The sequence below is a fragment of the Camelus dromedarius genome, unplaced genomic scaffold (assembly GCF_036321535.1).
Source record: "Camelus dromedarius isolate mCamDro1 unplaced genomic scaffold, mCamDro1.pat HAP1_SCAFFOLD_12, whole genome shotgun sequence".
NCBI classification, from domain to species: Eukaryota; Metazoa; Chordata; class Mammalia; order Artiodactyla; family Camelidae; genus Camelus; species Camelus dromedarius.
In genome coordinates, this window is record NW_026989845.1 from 36,695 (window position 1) to 57,531 (window position 20,837).

The 20,837-nt window shown below is 42.1% G+C and overlaps 1 protein-coding gene and 1 long non-coding RNA gene across 3 annotated transcripts in view; both read left to right on the forward strand.

Annotated features, from left to right (window-relative positions):
* Positions 1-20,837, forward strand: part of LOC135320921 (uncharacterized) — a 91,210-nt gene that overhangs the window by 29,917 nt on the left and 40,456 nt on the right. The window contains exon 3 of one of the 2 annotated variants that reach the window (XM_064484154.1): positions 6,612-6,735. The exons of the other annotated variant lie outside the window; for it this stretch is intronic. Coding sequence (XP_064340224.1) covers positions 6,612-6,616 — 5 coding nt within the window. The 3' untranslated portion in view covers positions 6,617-6,735. The remainder of the gene's footprint in view (positions 1-6,611; positions 6,736-20,837) is intronic. 2 annotated transcript variants of the gene reach the window in all.
* LOC135320922 (uncharacterized) lies at positions 16,338-20,193 on the forward strand. The gene is made up of 2 exons (XR_010380292.1): positions 16,338-17,465; positions 18,681-20,193. It is a non-coding gene; the product is annotated as an uncharacterized LOC135320922 (long non-coding RNA).

Sequence of the window (20,837 nt, forward strand, 5' to 3'; positions counted from 1 at the left end):
AAAATGCTTTTTTCAGATGAAAAATAATTTGCATTTAATATAATAAGTCTGAAAAAAGGGGCAAAATAGTCTATCCTGGTCCCGCTACTCAGAGATAATAATTAACAATTTAACATTTATTTTCTGTTCTTTTCGTCAGTGTGTATCAGCTCTGTCATAAAAACCAGTGAGCACTCTGTCCCTGTTTACTGTGCGGAGATCTCCATTTTCCATTCGTCTTATTACATGTTTTTCTACAATATTCTATCTCCCCTGGCATGATTTTTAATGACCAGTGTAGCATTCTGTCTTAAGGAATGCATCGTCCATTTTACTTCGGACTTAAATAAACTTTTAAATTCCAAGTATACTTAACTGAAATACTGAAAAGAGAACTGTGGTGGTACAGGAAGGCCCCTAACTCCCTTCTCATTATTTCCTGAGAGTAAAAGCTGTGGAAAATTTGGTATATATATTTCATGACCTTTATGCCTATGAGATACATATATATACACATATGAGAAATCAATGTATAGGTGTGTGTATATATGATTTATTTAAAAATGAGACCATACTATATGTTTTTCTGCAGCTCGCTTTATTCACTCAGGGGTATATCATAGACGTCCTCCCACTCCAGACTCACCCGGTCCTTTCAGATAGATTGGAGGGGTCTCCTGATGTGCGGGTGTCGTCTCTTGTCCACGGACACATTTGGTGGGAGAGTGCTGTGGACAAGGCCCTGGACCACGGCGAAACGCCGGCTCCCTCAGCGCCCACAGCTCGCCTTGAATTACCGTAACATTGTCTTGATGGTGGACAGTTAAGTTTTCTCCACTTTCCACTGTCAGAAAGAATGTTTGACTTGCATCCTTCTTGTACAGACATTCCTGTGATCTTGTATGGATATTCCTTTAGTTAAGGCTTCTGGAAATTTAGTCCCTGGATGTGACACTTACATTCATCACAGACTCCTTTCAAGTGACTCTAGAAATTCCTTCTCCATTGGGGAATGAAAAAATGCGCAATTACTTATGTAACCAATTCTCTATCGCTGGATATGATTTCACTTCAGTTTTTCTTCCCACCTTTGTAAACAGTGCTGTGTAAATGCCCTGATGGATACATCTGTTTGGACTGATTGTTTTTTTTCTAAAGGAAACGATTCCTAGAAGTGGAGTTGAGTCAGTGTGTATGTACGTTTTTCAGAGTTTACATATCCATTGATATGTCATCCTCTGAAAAAGTCGCTTATGATTTGTTCTCACACAGATGGACACTAACTAGAATATCTTAAAAATATTCGCCAATATGATAAGCAAAAGTGCTTTTTCATTGTTTTTGTTTGCATTTGATGACCAGTGAAGTTTTGAGCTTTTTTCACTCATTAGCCTTTTGAATTTTTTAAAATGAATGATTCATTTTGTCCTTTGCAAACATTTAAGTGAGGGAGCTTCTTGTTGCTTTGTGACAGCTCTTTGTATGTTATGAAAATTTACTTCGTGACTTCATCAACATGTATCACAGAGGTTTTTCTTGTCATTTCTTTCCTTTCATTTTGTTCAGAAAGTTTTTTATTCTTGTTGTGGCTCAAACTACTCTTAAGATAGTAAATGTCTTCCTTATGGGTTTTATCTTTGACATTCTTAGAAATACTTCCTTATAATGGAATAAATCTCTTCTGTAGGATTTTTTAATCTCTAAGGTGGTGATTGTAATAGTACTTGTTATAGTGAGGAGAAGTTGAGTTAATAAGAGCAAAGGGTTGTATTTGCTGTTATTAGTACTTTTTAATATTTACATCACTATGTGCAATTTATCTTGTGGTCATTATGACAGGAATAGAATTTATTCTTTCTAGGTGATTCTGATTGTCCCAGGACAATTATTGAATTCATACTTTTCTCTTTGATTTGAAATCCCACCTGTACAAAATATTTACATACACTAGAGTCTCTTTTTGAACTCATGGTTCCTTTCTGTCAATCTCCATTCCTTACTCCAGCACCATATCTTACATATTGTAAAAATTTATTTAATCACTGGCAGTCTGATTTTTTTTGATTCTTTTCTTCCATCCCAAATTTTCTTGTCTAGTATTATGACTTTATTATTCCTGAAGAGTTCCAAAATATTTTGTTCAAGTTAAAAAACATCAGATTGGAATTTTCATGGGAGTTTTTAGTAAGTTTTGAATTATTCTTAGGAGAACTTACATCTTTACAAAACTGCTTTCCTCCATGCAATATGTTTATGTCTCTACATTCATACCTCTTACTTTAACACTCAGTATAGTCCTGAAGTTTCTCCATTTAGAACATGGGCATTATTTTTGAATTTATTCCAGTTTATTGTTTATGTTTTTGTTAATTTTGTGAGAATTTTTTGCTATTATATATTTAAATGCTTAAAACTGACATTTAGAAAGGAAGATTCGGTTTGTCAATACTCAATTTGTAACTTGTCATTTAAAATTGTAAGTATTAAGCACTTGTTCCAGAATCCTTTCTTTTCTGTTTTTAAAAATTTGTTTCCAAGATTCTCAAAATGGTCATAGCTAAGTAGTAGTATAGGTGGGGAGACAGATGGAGAGAGGTAGTGTGGCTCATGTACAGACTGTGAGCAGTTTCATGGCTGCCTTTAGGCTGGAGAAGCCGCAGAAGAGCCCAGGTTAGACCGGGGGTGGCTTTGTATGCACTTGAAAGCCAGCTTTCCTGTCTGTATGGTGAAGCCTGGTGGGCGTGGCAGGTAGATGATCAAGGTCCGATGGAGGTCATTGGCTGCACAGAACGCTGTGTCTGTGAGAACTGGCTAACATTACCATGGGAAATGCTTGGCGCCAGGAACACTGCAGGGGAGCTGGGGAGCCTGTGTGTTAAGGATTTTCCAGTCCTGGGAGTGGGAAGAGCAGACTCTGCATTCAGATCTGAGTTTGAATTCATCCTCTTTAGTTTACTGGTCCTCTGACTTTTGTCAAGTTATACATCCTCTTTGAACTCCTGTTTTCTTGTCTCTCAAAACAGGAGAATTACGGCCTGCTGCTAGAGTGTTTGATCAGTGTAAATGATTTGTGTCTATAAGATGCCACGTACAGCCACAATCTCAGTGAGAAATGGGTTGTCGCCTCTTCTTCTGCAACTCAGTGCTCGATAAGACATCGGGGGAAAGCCAGTCCCTAATTTGTTGTGATGCAATGAGGAACAAAATTAACGTTTGCCTTTCCCTAGCAGTATTCTTAATTCTTTGTTTCATTTACCTCTTTCCTCCTTTACTCTCCCCTTTCACCTCCTCCACCAAAAGAGACTGAGACTGTCTGAGAACACTAGATTCAAATTACTTTAAATGTTGGCTCATCCCCATGAAATTACAGTGACATTAAAAAAAATCTGTACACATCCCAGACGATTATATTTGATTTATACACACACACACACACACACACAATCAGGATGCCTCCCGTTTGCTGAAGGAGAAGGACCACTTTTTCTGAGTTTTCATTCACTGAGCGTGAGAGGAAAGTCTCTTAAGCAGAAATTCACCTGGCTTCGTGCATGGTTTTTTAAATTGGATTTCTGCTTTGTGTCCATAGAAATATTCTCCTATTAGAAGAGGGGAAGTGGAGACATAGATATTCTGCTGAGATATTGGTGCCATCATATTTGAGTTGGAAAGGATTTATGACAGCATAGAGTTGTAACTTTTTATGGGTGAGAATCCATGATAGTGTAACTTGGACAAGAACCCGGGTCTTCTGTCTTCGTGTCCACGTGGATGAAGAGGCAACTGGGTGGGGGATGGCAGGGATCCTTCTTGCTTGAGTTCCAGGGTCTTGCTAGTTTTCATTGTTCAGCTGCCTTTAGTTTATGTCCATGTGGCCTCTCATGGGAAGGTCACTATGTCCTGATAGATTGAGTTTCTAATCAGCAAAAAGGTCTGGACCCACTAATGGTTCCCAGAGATTTTCTGCTGACCTGCTGACACTTTATATACATGAGACTTAAGAAATTGCTGGATATAAAATCCTTAATGTTATCGTTTGCCCTCGAGTTCCATAGGAATGGAGTGCTGTCTCAGGCTGTCTAAGGCTAGATCTGAACAAATATAGGGTGATAGGCTGCCCAGCTGGACCCTCCCCAATCTAATGGGATTTCCACCTTAGTTTTTAGAATCAGGCAGATTAGTTCAAATCTTGCCTTTACCATTTATTAGCTTTGTGACCTTGAGGAAGTAACTTTACTTTGTGAGGGACCAATTTTCTTTGTCTGTAAATAAGTTCAGTATTTATTTTAGGGTTTTTGTTTTAGAATTGAATGAATCAATTCCTTCATTTATTCCTAAAATACAGATCACATGGTTCTATGCTGGTGCCTTATTAGTTGATTACTAAGGGACTCAGCAGTGAGAATGTGGGTGAGGACCCCTGGATAATAGAGCTTATATTCCAGGATATGCTTGTAAAAGACTGGATTGCAGTGGATTTTTAGTAAATGTCCACTCCATTCCTAATCCCCATTGATTGTGTATATATCTTTATACTAATATATGAACAATTTTTTATTGCAATTTAAGTCTCTGTAGTATTTAAAGTATGTAGCTATAACAAAAATACGTGAAATAAAATTATCTGACTTTTATTTTCTTTTCAATAAGCAAAACAAAATAAAATAGAAAAGAAAAGAAAAAGTTTTGAAGGAGTAGAAATAATTTTATTTCCGTGGAATCAACTCCCTATGTTAGGTTTTTCGGTTGTGTTCTTAAACAGCATATAAAATTGACAGGTTTTGTGTTCAGTGTTGATAGCTGGGTGAGTAGTTTCTTTTTGTGGTTGTCTTTGATGAATTATTTGCACTAGATCATAAGTAATGTGCATGTTACATATTGGAAACGAGGAAACAGTGGAGACATACTACCTCCAATGCAGTCATTTTGTTACCGAGTCCAAACTCATTCTGCTCACCAAATGACAGGCCAATAAACCGGGAGATGAGGTGTTGGAGCAAGGAATAGTGACTTTATTTGCAAAGCTGGCAGATCCAGAAGATGGCAGACTGATGTCCTGGAGAATCATCTTCCACAAGTCAGAATTGAGTCTTATTTTATACTAAAAAGGGGCGGGGTTTTGATTGGTTGTTGGAAACTTCTTGCTGTATGAATTGCTTGTCCTTTGAATCCGCTGTTCTTGCAGCTGTCCATGCGGATCAAATCATGTTGCCCCTGTGAAAACTCCAAAAAAAAAAACAAAGGTTATTCTCTATTTTGCAACTTGCCATCTCTACATAAGTGCAGATGAATTAGCATCCTTCAAGATCACGGCCAGGAGAATAGGCTGTCCTGGATATTTCAGTCTAAAGGCAACTTTCTTTTACAAATGGTGCAGAGCTAGGAAGTCTGAGCCTAGAAAACAGGGCACAGGTTTAAAGCCAAAGGAACAGACCTAACATGGGGTCAAAATTGTTCTTTTCTATTACAATTCCCTTTTCTGCTTCATAGATAATTTTAGTAAGAAACATGAGCAATTTTGTATTTTTGCTTCTTAATAACCGATAAGTGGGCCAACTATATTTTTGTGAGCAGAGATGCTGTGCGGGCATATGGGTCACAGCACACTCTTGTTGGGGGTGGCCGACCCTGAAACATGTCTGATGCCACGTGAGTGTTGGTGAGGGTCCCCCTAGCCAGCGGCACTCTTCAGGAAGTAGCATATGTGCTTTGACTTCTTGAGACCTCATTTTCGGCTGCAGGAAATTTTTTCAGATACTGCGATTGAAAAATCACTCCAGCTGGGGATAATTAGGGAAAAAAGGAAAAGGAAAAGGGTTTGGAGTAGAGTAGAAGAGAAGGACATAAGATCACGGAGCCTGAGTGCTTGGCAGCGGGGCCTCGGGAGAGAGGGGAGCAGAGGTGGGGAGGGGCCTGACCTTGGAACCAGCTCCTGCACCTGTCCCCGTGCCCAACCACATAGCTTCCAATGGGCCTGGGCCACCTCTCTGGGCTGGATGTCACCCTGTGCAGAACCTTGAAAATCGAATGTAAGGGGTGGGCAGCACTCACCTAGGGGGTCACTGTGGATTTCAGTCAAGTCCACAGTGCCTTTTCTGGTCATGTGCCTTCACTTGTCCTTTATCTCAGGATCTGAGGAGGAGGAGAAAGGAACTCAGGTAGAGATCCAGGAAGATATCCGACTGTGTTAAGAGAGGACAGACACAGTTAAAAGGGGACCGAGGACACTTGCAGCAAAGTAAAATGACTTCACAACTATTGCTTCAGAGCTGCAGGTGTGAGAGAGCCTAAGCCTGTTTCAGAGTGCAGGGGACAAGCGGAAAGGAATGGCAAAATTTCCACTGAAATTTGAAATTTTGTTAAATAGCCTGCTACTGTTGCTTGTATCACTTGAATGAATGCAGGCATATTTCTGTGGGCATTTATATGTTCACTCAACCCCACCAGCCACTCTTGCCCCCATCGGGGATGGGCTTTCTCAAGCACAGTGCACCTCCTGCTTCGGTGGGCCACGCTTCGGGTCCTCGCCTGGGGCCGGGCTGCTGCAGGGCACTGAGTCCCTGAGGCACGGCCTGTGATACACGACAGGAACATCTCTGCTATCGACTGAGGGCCTCCTTTTCCCCCTGCAGTGTAAGAATTCCGGTGACTGAGTTAGAAGCATGCTTCCAAGCTGTGCGTGTCCTCGGCATCCAGAAGCGGAGCCTGGAAGCTTCCGAATTTCTCCAGAATGCAGTCTACATTCACCTTCGGCAAGTGAGTGTATGTCCTTACACAAGTGGAGGAATTACTGCAGTTTTCCTGGAACTTACTCACCACTAGTCCATCTGATTTTTCTGTGCTAGGATTCAGTACGGCCTGCTAAAAAATCTGGAGTCAGATCTTGAAACCCTGATGAAGAGGATTATTTATTTTATTTCACTATATGATAATCTTTTACTTTCAAAATTCAGAATTTTTGGTTCTTTCAGGCATTTTTGGGGGGGTTGGCAAAACAAATTTGCTCTTACCGTCTTTGCGACCTGTTGCTTTGTGCCTCTCACCTGTCTTCTGTCACTTGTGAGGCAGTTCCATTTGTGACCCTGTCCGGGTTGTTCATGTTATACAACATAAAGTCTGTAAAAGTACAGTCCCTTTTACTCCGAAGACATTCCACAAATAACTCCTTAAATCTGGGTGTGGTTTTAAGAAGACAGAATCATTAGAACATGTAATTGCAGGTTGCTAGTGCAAAATCCCCAAATCAATAGTCTAGCTCAACATCTAAAATCTTTCTAATCTACCTTGGATTTGTATGGATAAGTGAAGCAATTTGCTAAGAATTGAACACCAAGGTTAGAATACAGGCTGGTGTAGCTCAGCAGGTCCTCCTGAGCCAGCGCTGTGCCAGAGGGCGGGGCCGAGGGAGAGGGCGGGGCTTAGGGAAAGAGGAGGGCCAAGGAGGAGGGGGGTCCTGCCCTCCCTGAGCTGACAGTTTCATGGCAAACACCTTCACCATGTGAAGAACTTGGAGTTTCTTCTAAGAACACTAGGTTTGAAAAGAGTCATAAAAGAACGGGAGTGACAAAATCTAATTTGTCTCAAGTAGGGGAGAACAGCTGGAAGGCCACTTGGGAGACTCGTGAGTCCAGGTGGGCAGTGTTGGTGGCTTCTACCTGAGCGGTGGGACAGTCAGTGGGACAGTCACCGGGAAAAAACGAACAGATTTTAGGCATGTTTAGATGGTAAAAAGGAAAGGATGAATGATGTCTGTGAAGGTAGGATGGAGTAAGGCCCAGGTTTCTGGGTGGATTAATGAGGTAAATGATGGTCCTGCTGTGCTCTGAGCAGGGAAAGCTGCAGAGGGAGCTTTGGGGGAACCCTGATGAGTTCAGCTGTGGATAAAGTGAAAGGCTGTTAAATGTGTGGTCTGGGAGCTCAGGTGAGAGCCAGTAGCGAGTAGGGGGAGGGGAGAGAGACGTTCAAGTCATTTTGTCTTGTGAGCATACAAATACTTATGAGTAATGATACACTTACGCCTCTATATTCTGGATTTAACACCCATTAACATTTTGTTATATTGACTGCAGAGGTTCCTAATATTTTTTAATAGAAATAAAATAAATAGAAACAAAATAGTGGAGTTAATAAACATCTTAGAGTTGATGTGTGTCCTTCTATGTATTTTGATACCTCATCTGTTTATAACCATAATCTATAAAAAGTTAACTAGTTTAGCATAAGTGTTAAACAGAGGGACGTGACACACAGTTTTGGGGCTTGAAGCTGATCTTCTCGGGCAAATTATGTAGCCTCTCTGTACCTTTGTTCCATCTTCTGTTACTGCCCCCGGGCCCCTCATCACAGATGATTTCCTAGACTAGATGATGGGAGGGAGGCTGCTGAAGGGAGTAAGAAGTGGCAACTGCTAGGGACACTTAAGAGAGAGACAAAAAGAGATTAAAGTCAATAAACTCAGTACAAACAAATACTCTCAAAAGAGAAAGAATCCTGCAGTGTTTTGAGCCACTTAGCATAAGGGAAACAAAATCACGTGGACCCAAAGCTCTTGAGCATGTGAGTATTGTGGGTGGGAATGTGTCATCAGAAAAGGGTTGAGAAAAGGTCTTTTGGTTTCCATTGACGTTTCCATTAAGGATGGGGAGCAGAAGTGAAAACCCTCAGCTTCAGTGGAAGCTGCTGTTTTGTGTGAAACTGACCAAACTTTGGAGACCAGTCATCAGCGGTGCTGGCAAATGAAGAGGTTTCGGGATTGGGTGGGGCACTTGCTGTGACTTCCAGGTGACCTACTGGCTGGGGGCTGTGAGGCGGGCAGTAGGTTTGCAGGGAGACCCGGGCATAATCCCTCGCTCTGAGGCTGCTGGTCTGACTAGCCGACCTGGGCACAGGCAGTCCTAATTGGGCAGCTCGGGATGTGGCCTGGGACACCTGCCGTGCTGAGGGGGAGAAGAGCGCTTCCCTGAGGGGGTGTCCCTGCGGAGAGTGGAAACATCCTCTTGCAGGGGAGGAAGAGCCTCTGAGCAGGGTGCTGGTTGCACAGGCAAGACCACCCTGAGCACTGAGGGTTTGGGGAGCCGGAAGTCACACAGTGGCCAGAGCAGCCTTGTTCCTGAGAAACTAGAGGGAGAAGAGGCTGAAAAGTCAGGCTAGGGTCAGACACTGTGGTGGGTTATGAGTGACAGTAAAGGACTGGTCAGGCAGGCACGAGAGAACCCTGTGGGTGTCCCAGCTGGAGCGTCACGCCAGAGGGTGGAGCTGAGTTATAGACTTTGCCACTTATTAGCTGTGTGACTTTGAGCAAGATTACCCCACCTCTCTATATATACCTTCATCTGTAAAATGACACAGTGACAAGCTCGTGTCATCAGAAGGCTTAGTTTAGCTCTTATCCTCTGTGTCCAGTCCTGTCAGTGCTGCCCTGCAAGTTTCTGCAGTGGCTGCTCTTACCCTGAGATGGGAGGGCATAGAGGGACTTTGTAGCGCCCGAGGGCAGGAAGGGGTTGCTTTAAAAACAGACATGTAGCCGCCTGCAGCTGCAGGCCTGCAGGCAGTTTGGTTGATGGTCCTGGAGAGGACTTTGGACGCCTTAGCATCGTCATAAGACTTGTTTTCCCTTGGGGGCCAGAATTGCCTATGCAGATTAATGTGGAAAATTTGGGCTTCTGGCAAAGCTGTTTTCAGAGATGGTAATATATATAACATATCGTAGAAAATATAATGCTTTTATTTAATCTGTGGGACTTTGCAGCTGTTGGGAACACCTCTGTTGGCCTGGTCTCCACGGAGGACACTAGGGGTCGGCAGAGCGTGCGGGAGGGCAGGTAGCCTGCAGTGCTGCTGCGGGGTGTTCTCCCGAGTAGAGCACTCTGCTGAGTTGACTCTTCTCTGAGTTTGGTTGCCAGATGAGCAGACAGCAAATTAATGAGTTCTGGTGGGATTGTATAATGACAGAAAGAAAGAGGGACCCGTAGTTTTTCTGGACTAGAACACGCTTTTGGTTCCTGATCCAGTGTGTTCCATTACAGAATTGATGAGTTGTGTCTATTCTGGGACTTGTAGACTGAGAGAAATGTGTAGCCTGAAAGTTTAGAGTTACACTTTATTAGGCGGGAGGACTCGAGGCGGGATGACAGCCTTCAAATCTGTCTGAGGGACTGCTCCCAAGAAGTAGGGGAGGAACTAGGATTATATAGGAGCTTTACAACAAAGACCAGGGAGTTGGAACAATAAAAGATTGCTTGTTATCTAAAGAAATCCAGGCATCTCAAGTTAAAGAATTTAGTGCCTTTGTATGTATCATTTGACCTCACTGGATTCATTCTTTAGACAAGCACCTAGCTATCTAGGGCAATTATCCTGTCTTCTTATTCTCAGTCTGTTCAGAGGGCAGCATTGTGAGTGGCTGTAGAGGCTGGGCTTCAGGTCTGTCCGCACTGGGGGGTGGCGGCAGCCTTGATGACTTGGTTTCAGCATTCTTTGTTTACTGACATGGTTGTAGTATTTTAATTCACATTGTAGTATTTTCATTCACAGACTGATTGTGGATAATCTGGAAACTTGCAAAGGAAACGAGATGGAATTACTGCAGGTACCTTCTACTTTAATAAGCCGTGTGCAAACATAAACATGGAGGAAGCATACATTTGAATTTGGTGGTGTAGGGAAGGGTTTCTGCACATTACAGGAGAACGCAAGGCAGAATATCTCTTCTTTGTTGGCAGGGATGTGGGTCAACCTGTCTTTTCTGTAGCGGTTTCTGAGAGCACTTTATGGTAATTAACAAACATTGACAAACGGTGGCACACTTTGCATTTAAGAGCTGACCTGTGCAAACGTGTATTGGACAGGTGGATTTCATAGGCAAGTGGTGAGGTGGATTGGAGAGAGGTGTAGCCCAGGCCTGGGCTCAGATTCAGGTTTAAATCGCCATTTCCTCACCAAAGGACCTTGGACTAGAGTGTAACCTCCATTAAACTGTTGGTGAATCTGTGAAATATGCATTATAATATTCGTTTCTTCCTGGGTTTGTTGTAAGTTTAAACAGTATTATAACACACATGAAACACTTAACAGGCACTTAGCAGTGTTCACTGTGTCCTTCCGCCCCGCTTAGCGTGTGTTACAGCCGTAAAGGTAGCATGTGCCTGTTGAGGACGTACTGGTAGCCCCTTGAATAGGTTGTGAATTTGGTGATTTCCTTTAATCCTTGAAACTCTACGTGCCATGGGCAGTTATTTTCATGAACAGATGAGGAATCTTAGGGTAAAGAAGACGGTGTAATTTGCCCAAAGTCAGACCATAATTTTGGGTGCAGGGGCCTCTTTTCAGCATGGGCCCCTGGGCTTTCTGCCCTCTCCGTTCAGCACCAGAGCCAGACGTGGAGTCGCCTGTCTCCCAGCCCAGAATATCCGGCAGGCAGCAACACAAACCTGGACCTGTTCTGCTTAAGCAAAAACTCCGGAGGGGAGGCAGGTACTAAAGGGATAAATGTAAAAACAGACGACTGTAAACTGTTATCAGCTCAGAGAAGGAAAGGAACACGCCTCGCCGTGCAGAGCTGGGAGCTTTCCCTTCCGGGCTGCTCTGGGGGCGTTCATTTCAGCTAAACAAACTCCGCTCCTGCACCAAGGCATGAAGGCAGGGTGCATGTAACCAGGCTGACTGTGCCTCGTTGATCATATTCATTCTTAATCCAGTGTCAGCTGTCACGGGCACTTACCTAGTAAACAGATGTCGGCCATAATCATCACGCACTTTGCTTGGTAGTTTTATTGGCCCCACTTTTGAGATGAGGTAATTGAAGCTGGGGAGTTTGCTGCATGCCCGTGATTACCTTGGAAATACCCCCACTGGTCTTTCAACCTAGACTGGTGTGGCTGTTACATCCCAGCCCTGTGAATGGCATCGTGTAGCTTCTACCAAGTGGCCCAAATGACTGACATTGATTTTCTTAATCCGTAGGAAATGGTATGTAACAATAAGAGAAAAGGTGGTAAGAAATTCTTTGGAAAACTAGAACAAAATCCAATACTTCCCCAGCTGGGGTAGCGTACCCAGTGTCACTCATCCCACTCACAGCCTGGCACCTCCTCCCTCCCGACTCCGTGTTCAGAAGCCACTCTGAGCCTTCGAAGAACATTTTGCCTCGTGACACTTTTGACTAAGACCTATGACCTCTCTGTCCCTGGTTAACTCTCTCTTCAAGGCCATTTAAATTTTATGCAGGCTCCTCCACTCCGATGTAAGAAAAGACTCTTTAAACTTCTTGATGAAGCTCCTAAATGAAGATCTTGTGAAGGAAACCTAGTCAAAACCTGGGAGGTTTGCACACAGTGACTGCATGCAACCTCAGCACTTTGTGAAGTTCAGAATCAGAGGGGTGGGAGACACAGGAAAGGCTTTTTAAGGTAGAAAGGGGAAAGTGAAAGGATGCAGGCTGTGTGAGACTGAAACATCTCGGTCCCAGCCAGCAAGGCACCTGCGTTCAGGATGGTGTATGGGGAGTACAGAGTTCTCACAAAAAAGAAGTGGTGGGATGGGAGGGAGGACAGATAGATTCTTTACTAGGGAAGGAAAAAGTGGGCTGAAAATTTCCTGGTTGAATAAGAGGACTGTGAAATGATGTGCTTGCATTTTGGAGAAAAGGGTTTTGTGGGGACAGGCCTAGGAGAACGCTCTCTGGCTGGGGAGTCAGCACAACAGAGAACCACAGAGAACCGGGCTGACCTCAGGGCCCCTGCTGGGGGAGGGGCTGCCCGCCATTTTGGTCCTGGGGGCTACTTCTGTCCCTTAGCTGGGGCCTCAGAACTCCCTTCACATCCCAGTCCTGTTGATACAAGAAAACATAAGTGGGGCATGGGAAGGGCTGTGTCCCAGTCTTTGGTTGAGCCCCTGGAATGTGCCCCACCAGACGTGGGTCCTTGGCTTCATGCAGGAAAGATTTCAAGAGCAAGCCACTGTTGAGTAAAGGTAGATTTATTCACAGAGACACATTGGAAGGCAGGAGAAATGCCACGAGGTGTGGGGGTTGGGTGCTCATATTAAAAGTAGTTACACACTCCACAGACAAAGTGTGGGCCTTCTCCGAAGAGGGAGAGAGAGTGATGACCGCGAGGTGGCGCTGTGTTGCTGGTTTTCATGGGCTTGGTTGTTTTATATGCTAATAATTAGAAGGAGCAGCCTAAGGGCAAGGGGCTGGGATTCCCAGGGAGTTGGCCATTTCCCACACTGTGACCTTTTGTGGCTAGCCTTGGGATGGCCATGGTGCCTTGGGGCGTGTTATTCACCATGTTACTATTACAACGGGTGTATAATGAAGCTCAAGATCTGCTAGAAGTAAAATCTCTTCATCCTGAGCCTCAAGGCCTACTGGGGGTTGAATCCTTCACCATTTTGATGTTAATTGCTGTGGCCTGCATTGAATGGCTGTGCTCTGGCCCCTTCCATCCTGTCTCACTGTGTTGACACAGAGAGAGCAAAGGCCGGGCCCTGCCTGTGCTCCTGCATTTAACAGGGAGAGGGGTGGGGTGGGCTGAGGATGACTCTGAGTGGTGAGAAGGATGTTTCAGATTTTCCCACGTGGGACATGGGGACGTGCCAGCAGCCACCGCAGATTTATCTCACGGGCATTATCGCTTGTGTCACTCATCTTTTTCTATTTTTCTTTCTTTTTTTTTTCAAGTATTTAATCTAAATTTAACATCAGGTTTTCTTAGGAAAGAAATATCTCTTTTTCTTTTCATTGGGGCTCTTTTGGGGGGGTAGGTAATTAGGTGTATTTATCTGTTAGAGGAGGCCCTGGCGGTTGAACCCGGGACCCCGTGCACGCTAAGAACACGCTCTACCACTGAGCTCTACCACCCGCCCCATCATCTTTTACTTTTTGCTTTAGCTGCCAAGAATCTTACGGCTGAATTTCTAGTCGGCCTTTAACACTTACCCTGACTTCATGGCATTCGTTTTTATGAGTTTACTTCCCCCTGGTTTCATTTAAGTATTGAATCTCCATTTTCTTTTCACTCTAACTTTTGTCTTTTTGTTGTTATGGTTGTTAAGCTGTGTTAAAAATTGTTTAATTTCTCTTTTAGCAGGAGGCTGAAAGTAAATAAATATGTAAACAAACTTATCACACTTAAATGTTTTATACATTCTAAGCTGTTTATTAGTTACTTAAAAACCGAATTGAATACTGAAGTGATAACATTTTAAAATTATTTTTTAACATTTTATAAAAGTATAGCTGATTTACAATATGATATAAGTTTCAGGTGTACAATAGTTGCACAATTTTTATTGTTATGCTCCATTTATAGTTATTGTAAAACATTGGCTATATTCCCTGTGTCGTAAGATACATCCCTGTAGCGTGTTTATGTTACATGGAGCAGTTTGTATAAGAAAGTTGGGTAATACAAAGTCTGGGGCGTGGCTCTGTCTAACCCATGTTCCCGGTCACCCTTCCTGTCAGAGCCCAGGCCCTCACTCCTGTCTGCAGGGGAGCAATTGGAGGCAGCCCTCATCAGCACTGGCACCACCCTCTGAGTGGCAGTGACAGCAGTGACTGTGTGTGGACGTGCAAAGTGTTGTTCCAGGAGCTTTACATGCATTTCTGCATTTAATAATTAAAGCCCTCCTGTGAGGAATCATTTTAGGTTTTTAATGAATAATACATTTTATTTTGATTTTGAGAGTTCAAACTTCCAGAAAATTTACTGGAATAGTACAATAAAGGCTTAGATACAGTTCACCTAAAAGGGCACTGTTTGCCCTTTTGTGTCTGGCTTATTTTCGTATAAACTTTCAAGGTTCATCCATGTTGTAGCCTCAGTCAGTACTTTATTGTTTTGGTTTTATAATATCCTTTTTCTTTTTTTTTTCGTTTTTTCTCTATTTAAAAATATTTTCATTGAATTCTAGTCAGTTTATAATGTTGCGTCAGTTTATAATTTTGCATCAGTTTCTTGTGTACAGCACAACATTTCATTTATATAGGAACATACATGTATTCATTTTCATATTCTTTTTCAACATAAGTTACTATAAGTTATTAAATATATTCTCCTGTGCTATACAGTATAAACTTGCTGTTTACTCTATACATACTCAGTATCTGCAAATCTTGAACTACCAATTTATTTCTTCCCACACCCTCTCCCCTCTGGTAACCATAGTTTGGTTTCTATGTCTGTGTGTCTGTTTCTGTTCTGTAGATAAGTTTATCTTTTTGTTTGTTTGTTTTTTTAGATTCCACATGTGAGCGATCTCATATGGTATTTTTCTTTCTCTTTCTGGCTTACTTCACTTAGAATGACATTCTCCACGTCCATTCATGTTTCTACAAATGGCATTATTTTATTATTTTTTTATGGCTGAATAGTAGTCTATTGTACAAATATACTACAACCTCTTTATCCAGTCATCTGTCAGTGGACATTTAGGTTGTTTCCATGTCTTGCTATTGTAAATAGTGCTGCTCTGAATATTGGGGTGTAGGTATCTTTTTGAATTACGGTTCCTTCTGGATATATGCCCAGGAGTGGGATTGCTGGGTCATATGGGAGGTCAATGTTTTGTCTTTTGAGGAACCTCTGTACTGTTTTCCACAATGGCTCCACCAAACTGCAACCACAGTGTAGGAGGGTTCCCTATTCTCCACAGCCTCTCCAGCATTTATTGTTTGTGAACTTCTGAATGATGGCTATTCTGACTGGTGAGATGTGATATTTGATTGCAGTTTTGATTTGCATTTCTCTGATAATGATATTGAGCATTTTTTCATGTGCCTATTGGCCATTTGTATGTCTTCATTGGAGAAAAGCTTCTTTAGGCCTTCTGCCCATTTTTGGATTGAATTGTTTGTTTTTCTTTCTTATCAAGTGTAAAAGGTGTTATATATTCTGGGAATTAAGCCCTTGTCAGTCTCATTTATTGCAACTATTTTCTCCCATTCCATAGGTTGTCTTTTAGTTTTGCTTACTGTTTCCTTTGCTGTGCAAAACCTTGTAAGTTTAATTACATCCCACTTGTATATTTTTGCTTGTATTTCTATTGCTTGAGTAGACTGCTCTAGGAGAACATTGCTGAGATGTATGTCAGATATTTTGCCTATGTTTTCTTCTAAGAGGTTTATAGTGTCTTGTCTACATGTTTAAGTCTTTAAGCCATTTTGAATTTATTTTTGTGTATGCTGTGAGGGAGTAGTCTAACTTCATTCATTTACATGCAGCTGTCCAGTTATCCCTACACCATTTGCTGAAGAGGCTGTCTTTACTCCATTGTATGTTCTCACCTCCTTTGTCAAAGATTCAATGACCAAAAGTTTGTGGGCCTATTCTTGGTAATTTTGTTTATCCATTCATTGATGGATGGATATTGTTTGTAACCTTTGTCTACTCTGAATGATACTGCCATGAATATTGATGTGCAAGTTTTTGTGAGAATATGTTTTCATTCTGTTGGCTGTACAGTTGGCCCGCCATATCTGTAGTTTCCACTTCATGGATCCAGATGGCTGATTGTAAAGGGACTCAAACATCCTTGGATTATGGTATCCAGTGTGGGGGGTTCCTGAAACCAACCCCCCGAGGATACTGAGGGATGACTTTACATGTAGGAGTGGAATTGCTGACCCATATAACTCTAACCTTTTGAGGAAACACCAGACTTCTCCAAAGAAACTGCACCATTGTCCCTTTCCACTGGCCGCAAATGAGGTATCTCTGCCTCCTCAACGACACTTGTTATTGTCCATGTTTTGATTAAAACCGTCCTAGTGGGTGTAAAATGAGAACTCATTTTGATTTTGATTTGGCTAGTGATGCTGAGCTTCTTTTCATGTGCTTATCGGCCATTTGTGTATTTATTTAAATCCTTGGCAAATTTAAACATTGGGTCGATTTTCTTTGTATTGTTCAGTTGTAAGCATTTTTTATATATCCTGAATACTAGTCTCTTCTTAGATACATGCTTGGCAAAATTTTTCTCCTATTCTGCAGATTGTCCTTTCACTTTATTTTTTTAAGCATTAAAACAATTTCTTTACAGGGGAGGTAATTAGATGTATTGATTTATTTTATTTTTCTTGCTAAGCATGCACTCTGTCACTTGATATACCCCCTTCCCCTGTCATTTCACTTTCTTGATGATGTAATTTGTAACAAAAAGGTTTTAACTTTGATGAAGTCCAGTTTATCTGCTTTTATCTTCTATCACTTGTGCTTTTCGTATTGTATCTAGGAAACCAAAGCCTATCCTAGGACCACAAAGATTTATACTGTGTCTTCTTTTAGAAAGTTTATAGGTTTAGTTTTTACGTTTCTGTCTGTGATCAATTTTGAATTAATTTTTATTTATTTAAAATATGGGGGTCCAGATTCCAGATTCATTCTTTTGCCTGCAGATACTCAGCACTCCCTGCACCATTTGTTGAATAGACTATTCTTTCAATGGAGTGTTGTTGACACCCTTGTGGAAAACTGACTGTAAATGTAAGTTTTTCCCCCTGGGTTTTTATTATGTCTCATAGATTTATTTATCCAAACTTATGCCAGTACCATTCTGACTTAGTACTATAGCTTTTTAGTACCCTTTAAAGTGAGTCCTCCAACTTTGCTCTGCTTTTTCAAGATTGTTTTGGCTGACCTGGGCCCCTTGCACTTCCATATGAATTTTGGGATCACTTTTTCAATTTTTGCAAAGAAGTCAGCTGGAATATTGATAAGGATTCCACTGAATTTGTAACTCACTTTGGGGAGTCTTAACATTTTTAACAATATTGTCTACCATTCCATGAACATGGGATGTGTTCCATATATGTAGATCTTTTAAGTATTATTTCGGTGATACATCAAAATATTCAATGTACAAATCTTGTAAATTTTTGTTAAATTTATCTCTCATTTTATTTTTAATGCTGTTGTAAATGGAAAGGCTGAGCTTCTTGAGGGTAGGACTATATATTAATTTGTTTATTTCTAGGATTTCTACACAGCAAATACTCTAGGTTTATATTTGCTACATAAATCTATCCACAACTCTTCCCACCCCCGTGTTATAAGAAACCAAGACCCAGGTTAAGCTACCTGAACACCTATGTGGAAGTGAGAAATGAGACCCTTGGGTGGGGCTTTGTGAAGATGATACTGAGAGCTTATTTAGGATGGCTTCATCTTAAATTCCTTTAAACAACACTTCTGGTGTAGTCAGATACATTAAGATCATGCCCTTTTGATGTGCATAGGAGCTAAGACTATCATTTTCAAATAATTTCTAGTGAGAGTGTTGTACTTGAAATCAAATTTGCATCAATCTTTGAAGATATATGTTTCAGGAATTTTGACTAAAGAACACCTGTCTTTATTCATTAATGACAACTAAATTCTCAAGCAACATGTAAGAGTTTGAGCAAACTGCCCCAGCCCCGTAGTGCTGGTTGGCTGCAGCTGTAACTGGAGTCAGTGCTTACCTCTCCCAGCACGCTTGGGCTGATCTGCTCAAAGGTGTTCGTCCAAATGTTTGTCTGTAGTCTGTTGGACAAAGCCATAAAACATTGAGTTAATTTTGCTGGAATGCAATATATTCCTATTAATATTAAGTAAGCACATATTGAGTGCTTACTGTATGTTGGGAATTGTCCCTCAGCCTCACATGTATATTATTTCACTTAAAACTTCATATATTTCCTTGTTATTCTCACTTTACAGATAAGGAGACTGAGAATTAGGTCTTCTGTATTTTGGATGGAGCTCATTATCAATGACAGGAAGTTGTAAGGAAAAAGATATTGATTCATCCTGAGAAAATATTTTTCTGACCGTCAGCAGTGAAGAGGGTGAACACTGAAGAAGGTGATCATTGTTTGAGTGAGACGAGCCCCGGGTTGTACGGAGTCAGCATCCCTGTCCTGGACACGGCACGTGTAGATCTGTGTGGTGGGTGAGGCGGCGAGGCCGCGCAGGGAATGCGGATGCCGGGCCATTGGGCTGTGCTCAGGCCCGGTGGGGCTTTCTCCTAAGGGCAGTGGACCGTCATTGACAGATTTTTAGTAGGGGAGTGGGGTGCTCTCGTAGATCACTTTTGTCTTGTAGAATGCTTAGAAACATTTAGAAGGCTCTGCAGGAGGTGATGTGATGAGTCAGATTAGGGTGGCTGCCAGGTGTAGGAGTGTAGAATTTTCAAGTGGTTTTCAGTCCCAGTTTTGTGGCTGAGTAGCTGTGTCACTTTGGATGATGCACTCAAGGAAGTAAACAATTTATCTAATCAATTGAAGAAGTGATGTACCGACCTCCCAGGACTGCTGTGGTGATCCAGTGAGATAACGTGTTCACAGTGTGCAGCGTGGTCCCCAGCACACAGTCAGTGCTGAGTGAGTGCCAGTGAGTACCTGGTAGTTCAGGTGTGGGTGGTGGGACTCGGTGACTGAGGAAATCTGGGCCCTGAAGGTGGGGTCCAGTCACATCTGTGAGTGATGGGCCTGAGCTGGGAGAGGAAGGGAGACCTTGCCCCCCGACCAGGGGCCCTGGGTAGGACGGCTATGGGAGGAGCACCGTGAAGTCAGCTCTTTGCAGGTGGAGCTCGAGTTGCCTTTGAGATATCTAAGTGCATTGTCATGAGCTCAAAGAGGAGGTCTGGGCCCGGGCTGTGAATTTTCCTATAATCTTAATCCCTGAGGACGCTGAGGTATTGATCACTGAACGTGAAGACATACTTTACAGGACAAGTGAATAGTAGTATCATCTCTGTCATCAAAGCTCACATCTCTTTATTCATCACAAGTTTGCTATTGGGTACTTACAGAGCTCACTTCACCGCCATCCCCTGGGCTCAGGCTCCACAGTAAAGAGCTGGTGAGCCTCCCTCTTTTCCAGAAGAAGACACATTTAGCTGGTAGAATTCTGTACCTCGCCAGACTTAGAATTTTAGTTTGTTGTTTTAATTCTATTTTCTGTTAGCCATCTCCTGACAGGAGAGACGTTTTACCTCATGGACATATTTCAATTAGCTGTTACTGAGAATTGCTGATCTGATCCATAGTGTAAGTATTATATTAACCTTGTAGAGTATTTATCATTTTTCTGTCTTTGCCCTTTAATTTTGTATGCCCCTTCAAGTCTCTATCCTATTTGGGGCCTTATTTTTTTTAATTAAAAAATGTCTATTTGCAGTTAAGAAAACAAAAGAAAAGAAAAAATACACATGATAGCTAAACTTAGAAAATATCTAGTGTGTTTTCTGTCTCGGCAACGGAGGGTTCTAGAAACTCGTGAAAACCTTCATTACACAAGTTTCTTAAAATGCTGATTAAGAAATAAAACCTTCCTTCTTCATCTTTCAAGCTGCACAGCTAATTGTGAAGAAAGTGAGGGGAAATCCTCAGAAGCCAAGACAAACCAGAAAGCAGGGATTCTGGGTGATACGTGAGCCTTAGAAGCCCTGGGGTGCCTGTTGGCTCCTGTACTGAGTTTCAGTTGCCTTGACTGGAGGGTAGGAGGTGAGCCCGAGTCCTCTCACAATGGGAGTTGGATGACTGATCATATGTAAGGCCAAGCCCATCCCGAGAAGCATGGTTTACTAAAGGGTTAACTATGAAAAAAAATTCCTCAAGGTAAGACATTAAGGAAAGTCAATTTTTTTGGAAGAGGGGAAAAATAACAAATCCAAAGTAAGGATATAGTTTAAAGCTCTTCTGGCATGAGAGTAACCACAAACTCCTGGCAGAGAATCACAGCTACTCCTGGAATGAGAAGCTGTGGTTTGAATGAATCAGTGAGCAGCCATTCCGAAAAAGGCCTCCAGAGTCTTGAGGATCAAGATACTTGAATGCAAACACCTGTCTTCCAAGGTCTCAATCAAATAACCAG